Raw genomic sequence first — 18137 nt, 5'->3', positions numbered from 1 at the left:
TTTAAAAATCCATTCACATTTAAAGTAATGAATTAGGTTTATATTTTCCTTCATCAGTCTCTATCATATTTAAAAATTATGATTCCCCACTCCCCCTTCTGCTGTAAACACAGTATTATGTTCTTTCAGCTACTTTCATCTTTTTTTCAAAGGTATTCCTGTGCCCACTGGCTCTCTTCTCCTCACCCCCATCCCTCCTTCTCCTTTGTTGTTCCTTTTTCAGGTTTTCTTTATTTCTTCCTCTCTCCTGCTTTTAACTGATTGCATATTTCTACTCACTCTTTTTTCCTCTCGTGAGTCAGCTAGATTTCTCCTAACTATCCTTCCATTTTGGTTATTCCGCTTCAGTGGTTTTTTAAAAAAAACCAAAATGCCCCGCTTCCTCCCTCGCTCCCTTTGGCAGCAGTCTGGAGGGGAGTCTGGGGCAGGAGAGGATCCATAAGGCCGGGGGACCCACTGCAAGGGAGGATGAGGAGCTAGGAAGCCTGCACCTGGGTGGTCCCAGTGTGAGCTGAGGGAAGAGGAGGCTTATGGGTAAGATGCTGTGCAAAGAGAAAGGTCTGCATGTGGATGGCAAGTGATTGACGGGAGCGGGGGGAGGAGGAGCGAGAGAGAGAGAGAGGGAGAGAGAGAGGGGGAGAGAGAGAGAGAGAGAGAGAGAGAGAGAGAGAGAAAGAGGGAGAGAGAGAGGAAAGGGCAGAGTGAGATATAGAGCGAGAGAGAGGGGGGGAGAGAGAGAGAGAGAGAGAGAGAGAGAGAGAGAGAGAGAGGAGTCGAGGATGACGACGTTGCGAGCTTCCGTGTCAGCGGGAGGACGCCCGTGGGCACAGAAGGGATGGATTTGGCGGGGTGGGGAAGATAATAAGTTCCGCACTAGATAGGTGAAACCATTAATTGATAATTCTAATGTTCAGCCCCGACACGTCTCGTGCCTCCTGCGGCTGACTAGTTCCTCCTCCCGCTCCTCTCCCCCCCCCCCCCCGCGCCTCTGATTGGCCCTGTTGCTCCTCCTCCAGCCAAAAGGTGGCGATTGGTTCCCTGGACCCCTTCTAAGTACCTCGCCCCCCCATTTCCGAGGTGTTGATTGGTCTCCTCATCCGGGTTCCGCCTTTTTCTTGGAATAGGCGAGGCCAACCGAAACCCTGAAAACAATGAAATCGCTATTTCCAGTCTTAGGTGCCACAGGAAATGAAAGATTTGAGAGTTTCGAAAGGCAGGGAAGAATGCGATGGAGTCCAGTTTAGCACACTTAATCGCCTAGACGACTGCGGGTCTCCCGCTTAAATCTGGGAGGTGGCTAGGGAAATTACTACTGGCGACCAATCAGATCCTCTCGCTCCTCTGGGATGTGAAGGCTGTGTGTTGGGGGATTCTGGGATACGTAGTTTCTTTTTTAAAAAAGTCACTCCGCGCAGGCGCAGGCGCAGTCTCCAGGCTAAGGATGCGCGCGGATTTTAGTCGCCATTAGAATTGCACAGATTTAGGGACCGGGTCGCAGGTTAGGGAGGTGGCTCCGCGTGTGGCCAAGCCAGGCAGGGCCTTTTCACCAGGTACTTGGACACCTAGAGGAGAAATCGGGGCTCGACATTTGGGGAGCGGGGCTGACAGCCTCTGAGGCTTCTTAGTCATTGAGGCCGAAGGAGTGAGGGGCCTGTGGAGCATCAAGAGGCGGGGCCGCTGGGGGAGAGGCGTGAGGGGCGGGGCCGATGGGGGAGAGGTATGGGGAGCGGGGGTGCTGGGAGGGAGAAGCATTAAAGGGTCTGCGAGTGGGGACCGCTGGGGCGGGGTGAAGGGGCGGGGGCATTGGGGAGAGGCATTAAGGGGTGGGATGCTGGGGGGAGAGGGTGAGAAGATGGGGCTGGGCCTTGCCTGGAGAGGGAAGGAGAAGAGGCCTGAGGGATCAGGGCAAGGGGCTGTTGGGGGACAAAGGAGGGAGAGTCACGTGGGTGGGGGGCACTGTGTCAGAGGAAGAGTCCAGACCTGGGGCCTTGGGAAAGAGCATCAGGGCCGGGACACGGGAGCGCAGCCGCACTGCGGTATTAATTGAGGGACAGAGGGTCTTAAGGTTTCACCTTCGGTGTTGCTGCAGGGACACCCGAGGGAGGGGTGGGTGGGTGTGCATAGGAGGTCCTGGCCATTGGTGTAAGAACCGGACAGGGCTATGGAAGCCTGGTTGAGCTGGACTAGATGACGTCTTACAGACCTTTCTGGCCCTAAATCAGTCTATCTTTGAACCTGTGAAGGTTGGGATGGGAGACATTGAGAGTGAGCAGCCCCTGGGTCAGTAAGCAAGTAAAGGATTGCTTTATTTTATGGATCGTAGATTTAGGACAGAAAAGGGTGGAATTTTGAGTGCAACCCCAAAATAGGTGGCACCCTCTGATTCTAAGTCCTGTGCTCTTTGCAATACACCCAGTAGCTGCCCAAGTAGGGAAATGGGGCATTAGAAGGGAAAAGGAGGGTGGGGTGAAGGAGACCTCTGCTTTGGGACAGCAACTGTGGGGCTGATGGTTTGGGAAACAGACTGGAGCATCTGGTTGTGTTCCCTTTTCCTCATTGATTTATTTACCACTGTGGCAAAATGCTTTGGTCTGGGGACAAGCTTCCCTGTAGAACTTAAGAGACCTGGAATGGAACCTGAAACAAGAGGTTTCTTTTTCTTTTTTAAAAATCAAGAATTTCCTCAATTGAAATTTTCCTCATTGTAGTGGGAGATGATCCTGGTATCTCTGAGGTTATGCCAAGTTGTAAGTAATTGTAAGCTCTGAAAGCTGCTACTAAGATAGAAAATTTTGAAATATTCTAGAAAGGGACTGGTCTGTCCTTATCATCATTTCTGTATATTCTTATCAACTTATATTCTTATATATACTATACTTATATATACTATATATACTATACTTATATATACTTCTTATATAACTATTATATTCTTATCCTTATCAACATTTCTGTATATTCTGTATAGGTTGGGAAGTTCTTTATGTGTATTATTTCACTGATACGGATCCTCTTCCCACTGATACAATAACAGCCCCTCCAGATTTAGACTTACTTTATTATGCCTCTTCATGCACATAACAGCAGACTCAGGACCCAGAGTCACCTTCACAATGTGATAGAGGTCACAGGATCAGAGGATTTAGAAGTGAAAGAGATTGCAGAGATCATCTAATCTAACTTCCTTATTTATTAGTGGTGGAACTGACCCAGACATGTTATGTGACATATCCAAGATGATTAACCTTTCAAATGTTGGGGTTTTTTTAAAGCTTTTACGAGCCTGCACATGCCATGGTCACATAACCAGTGGAGAGGGGAGCAGAGCTAGGACATGCACCTGAGTCTTCTAACTTCAAATCCAGTACTCTTCCCATTCTACTATGTTTCCTTGATGTAGTATCTTTCATGTACATACACCATAGTTTGTTGAACTATGTCCCTGTGACTGTGATCCAGTGACACTAGTCTCCTTGCTGTTCCTTGCACTAGATTCTCCATCTCCCACTTCTGTGCATTTTCACTGACTGTTCCCCATGCCTGGAACTCTCCTCATTTCTGCTTCTCCCTTTTCTGACTTCCTTCAAATCCTAGCTAAAATCTCACCTTCTACAGGAAGCCTTTTTTTGACCCTTTTTTTAATGCCAGTGCCTCCCTCTGTTGATTATTTGCAATTTATCTTGTATGTAGCTTGTTTGTTGTTTGCATCTCATCTTCCCTATTATACTGTGAGCTTCTCCAGAGCAGGGACTGTTTATTGCCTTTCTTTGTGTCCCCAGCACTTAGCGCAGTGCCTGGTATACAGTAGACACTTAATGAATGTATATTGACTGACTGCTGTGGGCTTGTGTGTTTCTCCCCACAGTTCGCGTTAGTAGAACGTGTGCTGCTCAGCTTGTGTCTGAAGGAGATGCAGATATGAATACCACAGCGGAAGGGAGAGATGCTGGAGAGACAGCACACTTGAATGAAGCAATGGCCACTTGCCCAAGCCCTCAAATTACGCCTCCATGTGAACAAGATAAGGTCCCGAGTGCAGAGGACCCTAGGGAGCAAGAAACCAGCCGAGGAAGAGATACCCCTGCAGTGTCTCATCAGAACTTGAGATGGTTTCAGCGCCCAGGAGTAGCTCCACCCCACGAGGAGGAGTTGAGCCAAATCCGGGAACTTTGTATGCAGTGGATGGATCCTGAGACTCATGCCAAAGAGGATGTTCTTGATATGCTGGTGCTGGATCAATATGTGATTGTCTTGCCCAGAGAGATCATGACTTGGGTGAAGTCACAGCCTTCGGAAAACAGTGAGGAGGTGGAGATCCTCTTGGAAGATTTGAGCCAGATGTTTGAGGACAATGGTAAGAATCTCAGAAACATGAAGGGAGAAGAAATTCTCCACAGGGCATAAGAGGAAATTAGGCCTTGAAGTCAGAATAGAGCAAAGGATCATTTGGAGAGGGTGTTGCCCTTGAGGTCAGTGAATGAGAAGGTGTAGGCCTCACATAACACTTAGTTGACCCCAGTCTTCCCCAAGTTGCTGCTGCACTTTGCATAGCAACCCATGAAGGGAAGGAAACCATGGAAGTAGAAAGGTTCTCTCCTGGTTATCCTTTGTGTGAAGAGATAAAGGGACAAACCAGTGGTGGGTTTATGTAGAAGATTTATGCTGTTATGCCCATAAACTCTTAGAGCTGGTCTCAGTAATACTACCTCTCTAAAGAACTTCATGGATAGGTCATGTATGGTCAACTTCATTTTCTAATGAAGGGATCAAAGAACACATAAATGGTCACATGATTTCTTCAGATTGGTTAAACCAGAGTCAAGAGCCCCTTTCCTCCCATCATTACTCTTTTAGCAAACCATATTGCTTTTCTAATGGGAAATGTTCATTTTACTGTCTGTGAAGTTCTTTTCCCTAGCTGGGTCAGGGCATTGATTCATCATGTTATCTAACATAGGAAATATTCTGAAAATATTTTCTCTATTTAAAAAAGTGGTAATTGTGTTATAGAAAGGCTAAGTTACAACTTTCATGTTACTGAGTGACTTAGAGACAGAGCTGTGAATTTAATGTGCACATCCTGATTCCTAGAGCAGAACTCTGTCCCTTGGACCCCACTATGACCCCTGAGTCAGAATTAGGAGCCTATCTTTCTCCTTCTTCCCTTTATTCCTCTCCTCAATTTTAGGGGTAAGAGGGGACTGTTCCTAAATGACTTCTGTCCTTATTCTGTAGAGAATGTGTTTAGGGGAATTTCTAGTCTCATGAGCCTTGGATCTGTAGGGCCAGTTTGGTTTCCTTATAGCTTCATGTTCTTTCCACAGTTCTACCTTCTCAGGACTCTGCTGTTTCCCAGAATCAGAGCTCTGCAGAAAAGGGAGTGGCTTCTAGGCCCCCGCCAGATGAATCCCAGGTTAGTGGGAGCCTTTGTTCTTTGCTGACATGCCATGCAGAACCTACATTCTTCAGGTGAAGATTTATTTCCTTTCCTTGTCCTAGAATTAAGGCATTGGGTCATACTAGTAGATCACTCGTGTCAAATTCAAATAGAATCGGGGCCACTAAACCATATATAAGGATTCCTGTGGGCCAGAGATTGATTTAGAAAACCACATGTTAACATGATCTATGTTCTATTGTATTTTTATTTATTTTGCTAAATATTTCCTAATTACATTTAAGTCTGTTTTGGTACATACAGGAAAGTTAGGGGTTATTGGTTTGACACCACTGTAGTAAATAATGCTTATTATGTGGAGTGATCTAGGCTTGCCTTAGGGCCTTTTCCTGCCTGCTTAAAGGTCATTCCTTCTTTTAGTGTGAATATAAGCCCCAAGAGGGTGGAGACTGTTTTACTTTTATTGTCTTTGATGAGTACAGTGCCTTTCTTATAGTCGGCATTTAACAAGTGTTTGTTGAATTGAATTCAACAAGTAATTCAGGCTTCTGATAGAACTGTGCAAGGTGCTGTGGGATACAGAAAATAAAGTAGAAAAATAGTCATTCCATCAAGGAGCTCGAATTCTCATTGGAGAGACCAGGTGAACGTATTTTTCGTAGTCAAGTACTTCCCTATATCGTTGTTTTAAGTGTAGAAATGAGCTGGTACAGGCCATAAAGGCTGTGTGGGCTGAGAACCGGCTGATGAGTGTGAGCTGGAACATTCAGGAAACCAAATGGAGGAGACAGACTCTGTGGTTGTTGTTTGTCCTTTGTCCTCAAAGAGGACCATGGCATCAGGAAGGTGATACCATGACTTGAAAGTGAATTGGGGTGGGGAGGGGGGGCCTAGATGGCGCAGTGAATAGAGCACCGGCCCTGGAGTCAGGAGGACCTGAGTTCAAATCCAGCCTCAGACACTTAACACAAACTAGCTGTGTGACCTTGGGCAAGTCACTTAACCCTAATTGCCCTACCTTTCCCCCTCCAAAAAGAGAAAAAAAAAGAAAGTGAATTGGATTCAAGTAAGGAAGGGCTGTGCAGAGTGACCAGCCTCACTTTCTCCTCTGGAGCCATTTGAGTCCATTGGCAAGGTATCAGATACACTTTAAGCTTGATCTGAAGGAAGGGTAAGAGCCATTTAGTTGGAAATGAAGGTGAAGGCAATTCTCCGTGGGGAGAAAATCATGAGCAGAGACTGAGGTGGGAATATTTGTATATCTGTCCCAGCTGAAACAGATAGTTTTTTGGGTGGAAAGAGTGGAACAGTCAAGCATAGGGTCCCCCTAGTCTTTCTCCCCTACTTCCAGAGTAAGGATGGCTTCATGTCTTCAACCCTGTAGGCTCACCTCATCTCAGCCCCATAGAATCCTGGATGTTTGTATGGAGGCCATGCCTTCTAAAAAGAAGAATATATGGTAGAGAGTTGATCATCATTTGACTTGAAATACTTAGAAATCTTTCTTTATACTGTGAGAACCAGTTATTAATAGCATTACCTTCTGGAGGGTCTCAGGTCCTTATGGAAAGGCTACTTCTTTTTTTTTTTTTAATTAAAAAAATTTTATTTACTTTTAGTTTACAATATTCAGTTTCATAGTCCTTTGAGTTTCAAATTTTCTCCCCCACCCTCCCCATGGCGGCATGCAATCAAATATAGGTTTTACAAATACTTTCACATTAAACATGTCAAGTTGTAAAGAAGGATTATAATGGCTTGAACAGTGAGAAAGAAGGGACAAAACAAAACACAAAAGAGGGAGAGGCTACTTCTTGAATAAGTGGGAATGTTTTTGGTGTTTTAGGACTCTGTGACATTTAAGGATGTGACTGTAATGTTCAGTCGGAAGGAGTGGTGGCATTTGCAGCCAGCCCAGATGGAGCTGTACAGGGATGTGATGCTGGAGAACTACGAGAACATGGTCTCTGTGGGTAAGGACAGTCTTCCTGTGTGACTCTGCTCACTGCATCCTCCCTTATTAAAGGCTGTAGGGCCACTGAAACAATTAACTGATGGCTAACACAATGTACAGGCATCTTCCTTATTTCTTGGGCACCAAGACAATATACTTCTGCTCCTGTTCCTGGGTGAAGATACTTGGAGTTATCATAAGCACTACAGACTGGCAGATTCATAGTGCTGCTTCTGAGGCTCTGTCTCTCCTATCTTGTGTTCCTCCAAGTTGTGACACACAATGTGTTCCCAGGAAGGGCCTAATAAGGAGGACAAACAAGCTGATTTGCTTTCAGATGAACTCTGTTACCTGTTACTCACCTTCCCCCCTCTCTTTATGGTGCCCTAATGCTGAGTCCCTCCAGGACTCCTTTATACTTTCCTCTGCTCTTCCTGTTCCTTGCATGTTCTTGATTGTTTAACAGATGAGGAAGAGGCAAAGATTGCAATCTGAGATGGATCTTTGTGTCCTTCCCATTTCTTTCCCCATGAGCAGGACTTCTTACATCTAAGCCAGAACTGATATCCCAGTTGGAGAGAGGAGAAGCACCATGGATGCGGAGTAGGAATGTCTCCAGAGGTGCAGGTGCAGGTAAGTGAGGACTAGGCCCATGAGTCATTGCAAAGAAAATCCCAGGTCTTTCTCAGTTGGGAAGTGTTGGTCAGGCACCTTTCCTCGAAGCCAGTTAGGCAGTAGGGAGGCCTCAGGCTGTTCAGCATTAGCTCCTGTCTCTGTTCTTATCTTTACCTCAGTGCAGTATTTTCCTCCTATCTCTCATAAGTAGCTCTAGGTTCAGAGGAAACACTTCTGTTTGAAGCCAGCCCTTCCACAGGTACTCTGGATTCTGTCACATTCTGTTTCCTTAGGGACACTGTCTCCATGGAAATTCCTGCTTCTAGCATGCTAGAACTAAACTCACAGAAAATAATTTGGACTTTTAATTAAATTTCTTTTAGACTTAGTTTTGTGAATTTTGAATTTTAATTTTAACAAGATGGTATACACTGTCATTATGCAGGTATCTATGACAATTTCAGGGCGACGCTTTCTCAGACATTAGAAATACTTGCTTGGCCCCTTCAGTCACCTGATCTGTATTCATTAGACCTTTTCTTGGGGGGAAAATCTTGTCAAAACTATCATGTATGTATGAACCAAAATGTAACTTTTTGGATGATTTTAAGACTAGGATTACAAATGCAATCCTTTCAGTCTGGTCAGTAGTAACTAAGAAAGTTTTTACAAAATTTGTAATTCAACTAGACTGATGTTTCACATGACAATGGTTATATGGGATTTTTATAAGAAACATCCATATTTTAAATTTTAAATAATTAACTTTTCAGAATTAAAAAAAAGTTTATAATATTTGTACTTCTGAAGTTATTAAAATTTAAAACTGCCCTGAGACTTTTGGGACACCCTGTATTTTGAACTGCCCTATATTTTTTTAATTGTATTTTTAGTTTTTAATAACTTGAAATTAAATTTTATTTTTTTCATTGAACCAAAATCTTCCATTTCTCCCTCCTACTTTGGCTCCCCTCACTGAAAAAGAAAGAAAAAGCCCTTATAACAAATAATAGTCAAGCAAAAGAAATTCCCACATTGGCCATGTTAAAAAAATATGCTTCATTCTGTGTTCTGAGTCTTATCACTTTTCTGTCTGGAGGTGTGTAGCATGTTTCATTATGAGTCCTCTGGTTGGTTATTGTGTTGATCAGAGATCTTAAGTCTTTTAAAGTTGTTTGTTTTTCCAATATTGTTGTTATTTTATAAATTGTTCTCCTGGTTCAGCTTACTTCTCTCCTCATCAATTCATATAAGTCTTCCCAGATTTCTCTGAAACTCTTTCCTTCTTCATTTCTTTCAAAACAGTAGTATTCATTCTACTCATGGCATATCATACTCATTTACCATTACTTGTCCAGCCATTTGGCACCATCTTAGTTTGCAGTTTTTTTGCCATCATGAAAAGAACTGCTCTAAATATTTTTGTACATAGGGATCCATTTATTCTTTCTTTGATCTCTTTGGGGTACAGACCTAGTAATAGTATCACTGAATGCATAGTTTAATAATTTTTTGCACATAGTTCCAAATTGTTTTCTAGAATGTCTGGACTCATTAACAGCTCAACCAGTTTTGTATCAAACAGATACAACCAGTGAGTGTATCAACCTACTTTTCCACAGCCCCTCCAGTATTTGTCATTTTCTTTTCTTGTCAGCTTTGACAATTGATGGGTGTGAGGTGGAACCTCATAGTTGTTTTAATGTGCATTTCTCTAATTATTAATAATTAATATTCTCTAATTATAATTTATAATACATAATAATTCTCTAATTATTCTCTAATAATCTCCAAGCATTTTTATATGGCTCTTGATAGCTTCATTTCTTTCTCTGAAAACTGGTAGTAATATTCTTTGGTTATTATTTATTAGGGAATGGCTCTTATAAATCTGAATCAGTTCCCTATATTGCTGTATATTTTTTAGAAAGACATTTGCTTCATTCGGTCCATTCCAAATATCTTCTATTTTCTTTCATTCTTTTTATTGACACATTTCTTAACTGTCTTGTGCAATTATGTGCCCAAGGTTGCATAAAGCAATAAATGTAGAACTAGGACTCAGAACTAGGAGATAATAATATTTGTGCTTCCCTCTTTAGAGTTGTGAGATCAGTTGTGATCATTTATATGAAGGGTTTTCAATTCTAGATTGCTGTAATATAAATGTAAATTATCATTATTATTCCTTTTTTTTGTTTTTGGAGGACGTAAGGCAGGGCAGTTGGGGTTAAGTGACTTTCCCAAGGTCACGTGGCTAGTAAGTGTTAAATGTTTGAGGCTGGATTTGAACTCAGATCCTCCTGATTCCAGGGCCTGTGTCCTATTTACTGTGCCACCTAGCCACCCCAAATTAGCATTATTCTTAGTCTGACTTCCTTTAAATGTGTTTGCCATTGTGCCTTTACTGCTAGGTTACTTAACATAGCTTTTTGGTATTGGGACCTTCCAGAGATTAACAGAGAATGGCTCAGAAGTTTGAGGGTAGACAGAGTTATTAGAGGAGCTGGGGAAGGAGAGAAAGACTCAGGGGGAGAAGTCTGCATAGGAGTACTGCTTTGTTCTCCCACTTTTTCTCCCAAAGTGATAAGGGTGCTGCTTCTGCTTCTGATATTAGTCAAAGCTCTTGTCCTTGTCCCCAACACACTAGGAAATTCACACTGCAGCTCTCTTAAAAGCAGGATAAAGAATAACCCAGAGCCTGAAAAAGTCCAAGCTCCTAGAAATTAGCCATGAAGTTAGTTAGCTTTTTTTCCATTGTTTTATTGTTCTCATGACCCTCAGAAATGTATCTATACTAAATTATGAGGAATTATTGTTTCCTTTTTCTTCCACAAAAATGTGTGAGGGACATTTACATATTTTATTTTTTTCAGGTTCGGAGACCAGGTTTGTTACAAAAGAATCAGCTCTAAAACAAGGTGTTTATTTGAAAGACTCATCTCAGGAAAGGCTCTCGAGAGATGGTCCCAGTGCCGCTACATGTGAGGAGGGCAGGTTGGAAAAGCAGCAAGATAACCAAGAAAGAAAATCTAGTCAAGTAACAATAGAACAGGAAAAAACTTCTAAGGTGAGAAGACCTAGATGCAATATATTTAGGAAATACTTCAGGCCAGGGTCAGGCCTTGTTACAAAAAAGAAAGGTCCTGTAGGAACAAATCTCCATAAATATACTAAACACAAAATGAGCCTCAAACAGTATATAGACCTAGTTAGAAGTAAAATGATGACCCCAGAGAAGAAACCTAATTTTAAGGTAAGGCCAAAGACCCGAAGTTACTACTCAAACCTTTTTAAGTCTCGTAGGATACCTCCTGGAAAAAAAGGCTACAAGTGTAAAGCATGTGGGAAAACTTTCATCTACAATTCATCTCTTACTCGACATCTGAGAATCCATACTGGGGAGAAACCCTACAAGTGTTATGAATGTAAGAAGAGCTTTAGGCGGCGCTCATTTTTCAATCTACATAAGAGAGTTCATACTGGAGAGAAACCTTTTAAGTGTAATGAATGTAATAAAGCTTTCATCCGGGACTCATCCCTTTTTAAGCATCAAATAATTCATACTGGAAGAAGACCCTACAAGTGTAATGAATGTAAGAAGGCCTTTACCCAGAGGGGACTACTTACTGAACATCAAAGGACTCATACTGGAGAGAAACCCTTCAAATGTGATGTGTGTAAGAAAGACTTCAGCCACAAATCATCCCTTATTCAACATCAGAGAATTCATACTGGAGAAAGAACCTTCAAGTGTAATATATGTGAAAAGGCCTTCAACCAGAGCACACGCCTAACTGAACACAAAAGAATTCATACTGGAGAGAAACCCTACAAGTGTAATAAATGTGACAAGGCCTTCACTCAAAGAACACATCTCAATGAGCATCAGAGAGTTCATACTGGAGAGAAGCCCTACAAATGTAGTCATTGTGAGAAAGCTTTCAGCAACAGCTCATCCCTTACTCAACATCTTCGAATTCATACTGGAGAGAAACCTTATAAATGTAATCAGTGTGAGAAGGCATTCAGTCAGAACTCATCCCTTATCATACATCTGAGATTCCACAGTGGGGAAACACCCTTTAAATGTAAGGACTGTGGGAAGGCCTTCAGTCGTAACTCATCCCTTACAAGGCATCAGAAAACCCATAGTGGGGAGAAACCTTTCAAGTGTGATGAATGTGGGAAAGCCTTTGGTCGGAACTCATCCCTTACTGACCATCAGAAAATCCATACTGGAAAGAAACCTTATAAGTGTAATGAATGTGGAATATCCTTCAATCAGAATACTCGCCTTATCGAACATCAGAGAATACATACTGGAGAGAAGCCCCACAAATGTGATCTGTGTAAGAAAGCCTTCAGGAGTAGTTCAGCTGTTCTCAGGCATCAGAGAATTCACAGTGGAGAATAACTGAGTAGGATCATGCTTGGGAAGAACTTCAGTCACACTTGTCACTTAGTAAATATTCCAGAGTCAACGGATCACAATCTGTTCTTTGGGAGTTAGAGAGAGAGAGAGAGAGATTTCCCTCTTCCCTGTAGTATGCTACCTACTTTCAAGCCACAGATTTGTCTAAGTTGGACAGGAAGGAGCATTGTTAGGAGATCTGTAGTAGTAGAAGTACCAAGTCTTCTAAAATAACAGAAGAAGGAATCTTTATTAAGTTTCCAACTCTAGGGGCAGTATCTGTGAGTAAAGGGATAAAAGGAAAGTCCTGCTAAAGAAAATGCGTTTTTTAAAAGTACCCCTGTCACTTTTGGTGTGCACAAACTAGTTGTGGGCACATCACTGTGAAATGTCTTCAGATTCTTGTATATTTCACCCTGAAACTAGTTCCTAGTGTTAGTTGGGCTAGTGAAGAGTGGATAGAATTTTTTCAACTGGGGCCTGGCCCTAGATCTAGGAGATGGAGAGGATGAGGCAGAATCCTCTAGTTTACGAGTAAGGAAGACAGAAAGCGTTTTGGAGCTAAAAAAACTCATTTCTTTTTCCTCCCAGGACAGTGGTGGGAGTTATGATAGATACCTTCTTTCGTTTCTTGGCATCCTCTTCTTTGTACCCAGGGATTCCAGTGCCTGTGCTGCCTTCTGACTACCCAGAGGCCTTCACTGTATCATATACTCATCCCTGTCTTCTTTTACAATGTTTTGCATTCTAGAATTACAGTTTTCCTGCCTTCTCCCATCAGGACGTCCCTTTCCTCAGTGCATCTTAATATGGAAATACTCCATTCCAAAAATTTACTTTCCAGCCTTTTACTTGGAGGTTGAACTATGACCTACTGGGTGATATTGCCTCCAGGCTGTGGTCCAAGGGGCTCATAGATTTCAGCCGTGCTTGAGCCCAGCCTTTCCAAAGCAAGAGTTTTGCTTCTTTGGAGTTGGAGCTTTGGGCCACATGGGGAAATGGGTGGTTTCCCTGAGGCAGGCCCTCCATTTCTTTTCCTGTTTTTGTCTGCTCCTGTCTTCTCTTCTCAGGGGCCTATTCTGCTTAATCTTGAATCAGGTTTTAGTAACTAAGGGAACATTTTTGGCAGCATTGTAGTATCACAGATCTAGAGTGGGGGGACCTTCGAGAACATCTAATCCAACTAGCTCATCTTATTAGTGATAGAACAGATCCAGAAGAGGGAAATGACCCACTCAGGGTCATGGAGGTGATAAATAGCAGAGTTAAGATTCAAATACAGGCCCTCTGACTTCACATCCACTCTTCCTTTCACCATACCCTGTCTCTGCTGAGCAGGGAATTCCCAACATCACCAGGCTAGTTGAAAAAGTGATTGCCATGAGGCCAGGAGGGGCACAATCTTTGCCTTTCTCCCTTAGCCATGGTCTCTTTCCAAGAGTGTTTCCTTTGCTTTAGTTCCTTTGTTTTTCAGATTTGTAATTAGGTACTTCTCCCCCATCACAACACCATTGTAGTACCAGTACTTTCCAGTTTACAGAGCACCCTTATGTGGTGACAACTCTATAGCTCTCCCCTACTCAAGGGGCCAGTTATTCATCTCTTAAAATCAACCCCGATCAGGTATTGGCTAATAACTCAGGGGTGAGGTGATGAGTAGTTAAATGGTAACTGCCTCACTTAGAAACAGTCAGTGGGATTATAGTTGACAACTGTTTCCCATGGTTTTATTCCCACCTCTTTATCATACCCTGGGGATGGCTTTGGTAACAACAAATTGCCTCAGCCTGTAAAAACAAACCTCTACCCGTTTTTCTTTGAAACTCAACTCCCTAGATCAAGCTGATTTCAGAACCCCAGCAAACCTTTTGTTTCTCTAGGTCTTAAGCTGTCCCTGTCTCCCTTTCTGTTATCTCTGCTATTGCTGAAGTAGCTGTTAGGGTAACTTAGACATCATTCCCAACTGATTCCAAATTCACCCTTATATCTTAACTTTTTTGCTTCTTATGTTCTCTCCTCTATTTATTAGGTTAATTCATGATCTTAAGCTACATTGAGAGGTACAGTACCCTAAATGAGCGAAGTTATAGTCTTATTAACTGCTGCCATGGCAGAACCCATCTCAAGGTCTGTGTTCACTTTGGGGTCAGTTTTAGGAACAACTTTGGCAAATTGGAGCACATACAGAAGAATCTGATGTGGATGTTGAGGGTACCAGAGAATGTGCCACGTGAAGAACTATTGAAGGAAATGAATGGTGTTTAGCTTAGTTAAGGGACATGTCAAGTATTTGAGCCAGAAAGGGAGATCCAGCTTGTTCTACTTGGTCCCAGAGAGCAGAATTAGGAGCAGCAGGTAGAAACTGTCCCAGCTCTGAGATTCTCTAATGTGATTCTTTCTACACCTTCTTCAAGCCAGTTTTGTAAAGGTTGTGTAAGCAAAAAAATGCCAGCTGTAGAAGGAAGATGGCTTTGAATTTCCAGCCTGGAAAACTTCAGTAATGACCAAAGGAGATTGTCTCTACCAGACAGAGGCAGATAAGACCCTGCCTCAGAGAAGGTAAACTGCTGGAGGGCAGACTTTTGGTGCCTTACTTTCCTCATAGCTCTAAGTCTAGGGCAGTGCTTGTTCTGGCATCTTCCAAAGACTTACTCATCGATTCTAGTCATTTAAATCCCTTCAAAACCCTTTTGTAAGGAGCCCCTAGGAATGTAATCAGTAGAAATTCAACTGTCCAACTCAAACTTTTTCTTTAAGAAGATGGTTTTAATTGGTTAGAGCAACTCTAGCCTTGGCCCTTTTATCCCCAGTCAGTGGGGACTTGGAGTTCAGGTGTCATGGGGCAAGGGAGCATCTACAAAATGGACCATATTGGAAAGGAATGTTTTTATCATCTTTTGCCCAATTGAAGGAAATCTATCAGGGCTGAATCAAGTAAGTAATAAGAGGTTTCAGGATCTCTTTAGTGGCATTTCTTCTGATATCTTGTGTTGGGCTTCAGGGGATATGCCCTTTTAGAATCCCAGAGAGACCTCAGATATCATCTACCCAAAGCGGCAGCTGTGTCCTGAAGCAGGAATCCTTGCCAGGTAAGATGGGGCAATGGAAAGAGTGCTGGATAGAGTTTGAGAACAGGGCTTAAGTCCTGGGCTCCGTCACTGTCATGTGACCTTAGCTAAGTCACTTAATGCCTCAGTTTCCTCACCTGGAAAATGAGAGGAACCTCTAAGGTTCCTCAACTCTCTGTCATCCTTCAGTCCATCCTTTGCTCAGAGATCCCCTTTCTTATTTTCTTTGCTCCACCTGCTTCCACGTTTCATTTTCTGATACCTCGTCCAGAAGTTGTGAGTCTCCTTAGAGTTGTGTTCACTAAAGACTGGACAGCCCAAGCATTCCTGGTGGATTTGACCCTTTAAGACTTAAACATTGCCCAAGGTGGGACTGCCAGAGCCAGCACTGGGCAGCTAGGGCACACAGCCAGTGCCAGCTTTGATGCATAAACACCTTTTGGCCCCATTCTCTTGTGTCCCTGGCCTGGATTCCGTGACTGAAATTTAGCACTGCTTGTTGGAGGCAGAAGGCAGAACAATGAGCAGTGAGAGTAAGTTAGAGAGACGTTCAGGCTGCATGTGAGGAAGAACTTGCAAACAGTGAGATGTAGAATGGGCTGCCTGGGGTGAGAGTGGATTCCTCCTCACTGGAGATGTTCTAGAAGAGGCTGCATGGCTGCTTGTTGGAGATGCTGTAGAGGGGATCCCCTTCAGAGTTTGTAGGTTAGACTAGATACATCTTTCTGACTCTGAGAATGTGATTCTTCCTCTGTTCACTTGGGCGCTTCTGCCCTGGACCAGTTGTAGTTGCCTTAGGTCCAAGAACTGTTCGCTTGAACCGTACCCACCCATGTCTAGACTGGCCCCATCCTCAGAGAGCCTTCATCAGGCTACTGATCCTAGTGTAATCATCAGCCCCATTTGCAAGCTGAGATTCTGGTTTATCATTCCTTAATTTAACTAGAGCTCTGCATAGGAAGCTCATATTGTTTTCTCTGAGAGAGCAGCTCTCTGTACTCTGTGTTCCTGACTTTGCTGTTGTAGTGGTTAGCTATTGTGCTTAGCAGCAAATTTGTGCCTAAAGGCCCTCATTGGAAGATTTGTTCTGACTTCCATTGGCTTGTTATATAATCCAGAGACGTTATTGATGTATCTTCTGAGCTTGCTCTGCTTTGTCTAAAAGGAACTATGCCTTTTCCCCCTTCAAATATCGTTGCATGGGAAAGGCAACACCTGCCTAACTAAGACCAGTAAGGAAAGTGGGAAGGAGGGTAGTGCAGCCCTCTGGTTATGCCCCACTGCCTGAACCCTGTAGTTCATTCAGGGTCTTAGTACAAGTAATGTTTTTTGTTGTTGTTTTTTGTTTTTTCTTCAAATACTCTGCACAGGAAGGGCAGTCTGGTAGAGTGGAAGAGAGCTGGGTTTGGAGTCACAGGACCCAGGTTCAAGACTTGGGGCATGACCCTAACCTAGCTTCATATTCCCCACCTGTGAAATGAGCAGCCAGATCAGATGGCTTCTGAGTTCCCTTCTAATACTAAAGCTCTGAACTCTGAATCCTAGTCCTGATGCAGAGGCACTGGGGCGTGGCCCAGCTGGCCCCTGGACTTGGGGCCCCCCAGTCTCTGCTTTGCTACTTCCTAGTTGGGCGGCACTCAACAAGGTAGGTCATAGTTTAACTGATAATAAAGTGGGCTAATACGCATAAACTAACTGCTCTCTGTGTTGTGAAACACTGTGATGTCAGCTTTAGTAATTGTTGTTTTCCCCTGTAGGAATAGCCCAGTCTTGAGTAGGGTGAAAGGGCATGGTTGTCCTGAGGCATATGTGCCTTTAAGCAAGTTCCTCCTGACCCCATGGCCTAAAACTGAGCAGCCCCAGGGCCCTGAGTCCTCATTCTGAGGAGCCTTGGGCCCTGGCCTGCCATGGTATCTCTGTTTCCTGGGCCTTCTGATGTGGATCTCCTGGATGCTTGTGCCCGTTATTTGTCCTCCCAGATGTTTGGTGAGCATCTGCTGCAGAGGCCATGCCTTGGAGAAAAGTTTCTGGGGATAGTCAGTGGGTACCTGCTTTTTGGGTATGCCGCATGGGAGGATAAAGAGAGCAGAACATGGTCTGGGCTGTCCTAGACGTGCTGCTTTCCAGGTGACAGGAACACAGGTCCTGCCTAACAGGAGTAAGGGGGAGGGGTGGGAGGAGAGGGGGGTGCATCCCTCCGGTCATCTCCCACTGGCTGAACCCTGAAGAGTTTATACAAGGCCTTGTACTTATTACAAGTAATGTTTAGTTGAATAAATGTTTGTTGTAACGATGATGTTCTTATTGTCTCACTTCTTACCTATTTTAAATGAGGAGATCTGGTAGGATTTCTTTCTTAAGTTTCATATGCAGTGCCCAGTTGTCAACAGGTTAATCATTTAGGGACGGAAAAGAGTTCTGTACTCTGGTGACTTCTCTGTCCTCCCTGCATGTATCTCCTGTCCTCATCTCCTCCCACTTTATTCTCCATTTCTCTTTCTCTTTTGGCAGCAGGAAGAGAAATGTGGGCATGAAATAGGAAGAATTTGAAGGGGAAGAGGGAGGCGTAGAGGGGCTGGAAGGAACTGGAGCAAATGTCTGTCCTTGGGGCTGCAATTAAATCCTAGGACAGCGGGTCTGTCTGAATGTGGCCAACCACATCCCCAAGGATGCCTTGTACAACCCTGT

General features: G+C 43.5%; 1 protein-coding gene across 1 annotated transcript; it reads left to right on the top strand.

The window, feature by feature from the left end:
- The first annotated feature begins 1389 nt into the window (after positions 1–1389).
- LOC138164545 (zinc finger protein 879-like) lies at positions 1390–17743 on the top strand. Its single transcript, XM_069092454.1, has 6 exons — positions 1390–1550; positions 3866–4354; positions 5325–5413; positions 7245–7371; positions 7890–7985; positions 10844–17743. Exons 2-6 carry the CDS (start codon positions 3919–3921, stop codon positions 12382–12384), a joined length of 2289 nt encoding a protein of 762 aa, XP_068948555.1. The 5' UTR covers positions 1390–1550; positions 3866–3918; the 3' UTR covers positions 12385–17743.
- Positions 17744–18137: the final 394 nt, after the last annotated feature.

Source organism: Petaurus breviceps, unplaced genomic scaffold (genome assembly GCF_028583685.1).
Source record: "Petaurus breviceps papuanus isolate PSGF00001 unplaced genomic scaffold, PetGlider_PUasm1.0 103, whole genome shotgun sequence".
Taxonomy (NCBI): Eukaryota; Metazoa; Chordata; class Mammalia; order Diprotodontia; family Petauridae; genus Petaurus; species Petaurus breviceps.
Note: the sequence above shows the minus strand (reverse complement) of the source record. Positions and strands in the feature narration are given on the sequence as shown.

Bases quoted from the DNA above. Each gene is read 5' to 3' on its own strand.
- LOC138164545 (XM_069092454.1), top strand. From the start codon at position 3,919: ATGAATACCACAGCGGAAGGGAGAGATGCTGGAGAGACAGCACACTTG. The intron at 5,414-7,244 runs GTTAGTGGGAGC...TTGGTGTTTTAG, and splicing joins CCCCGCCAGATGAATCCCAG to GACTCTGTGACATTTAAGGA. The intron at 7,372-7,889 runs GTAAGGACAGTC...CCCCATGAGCAG, and splicing joins CGAGAACATGGTCTCTGTGG to GACTTCTTACATCTAAGCCA.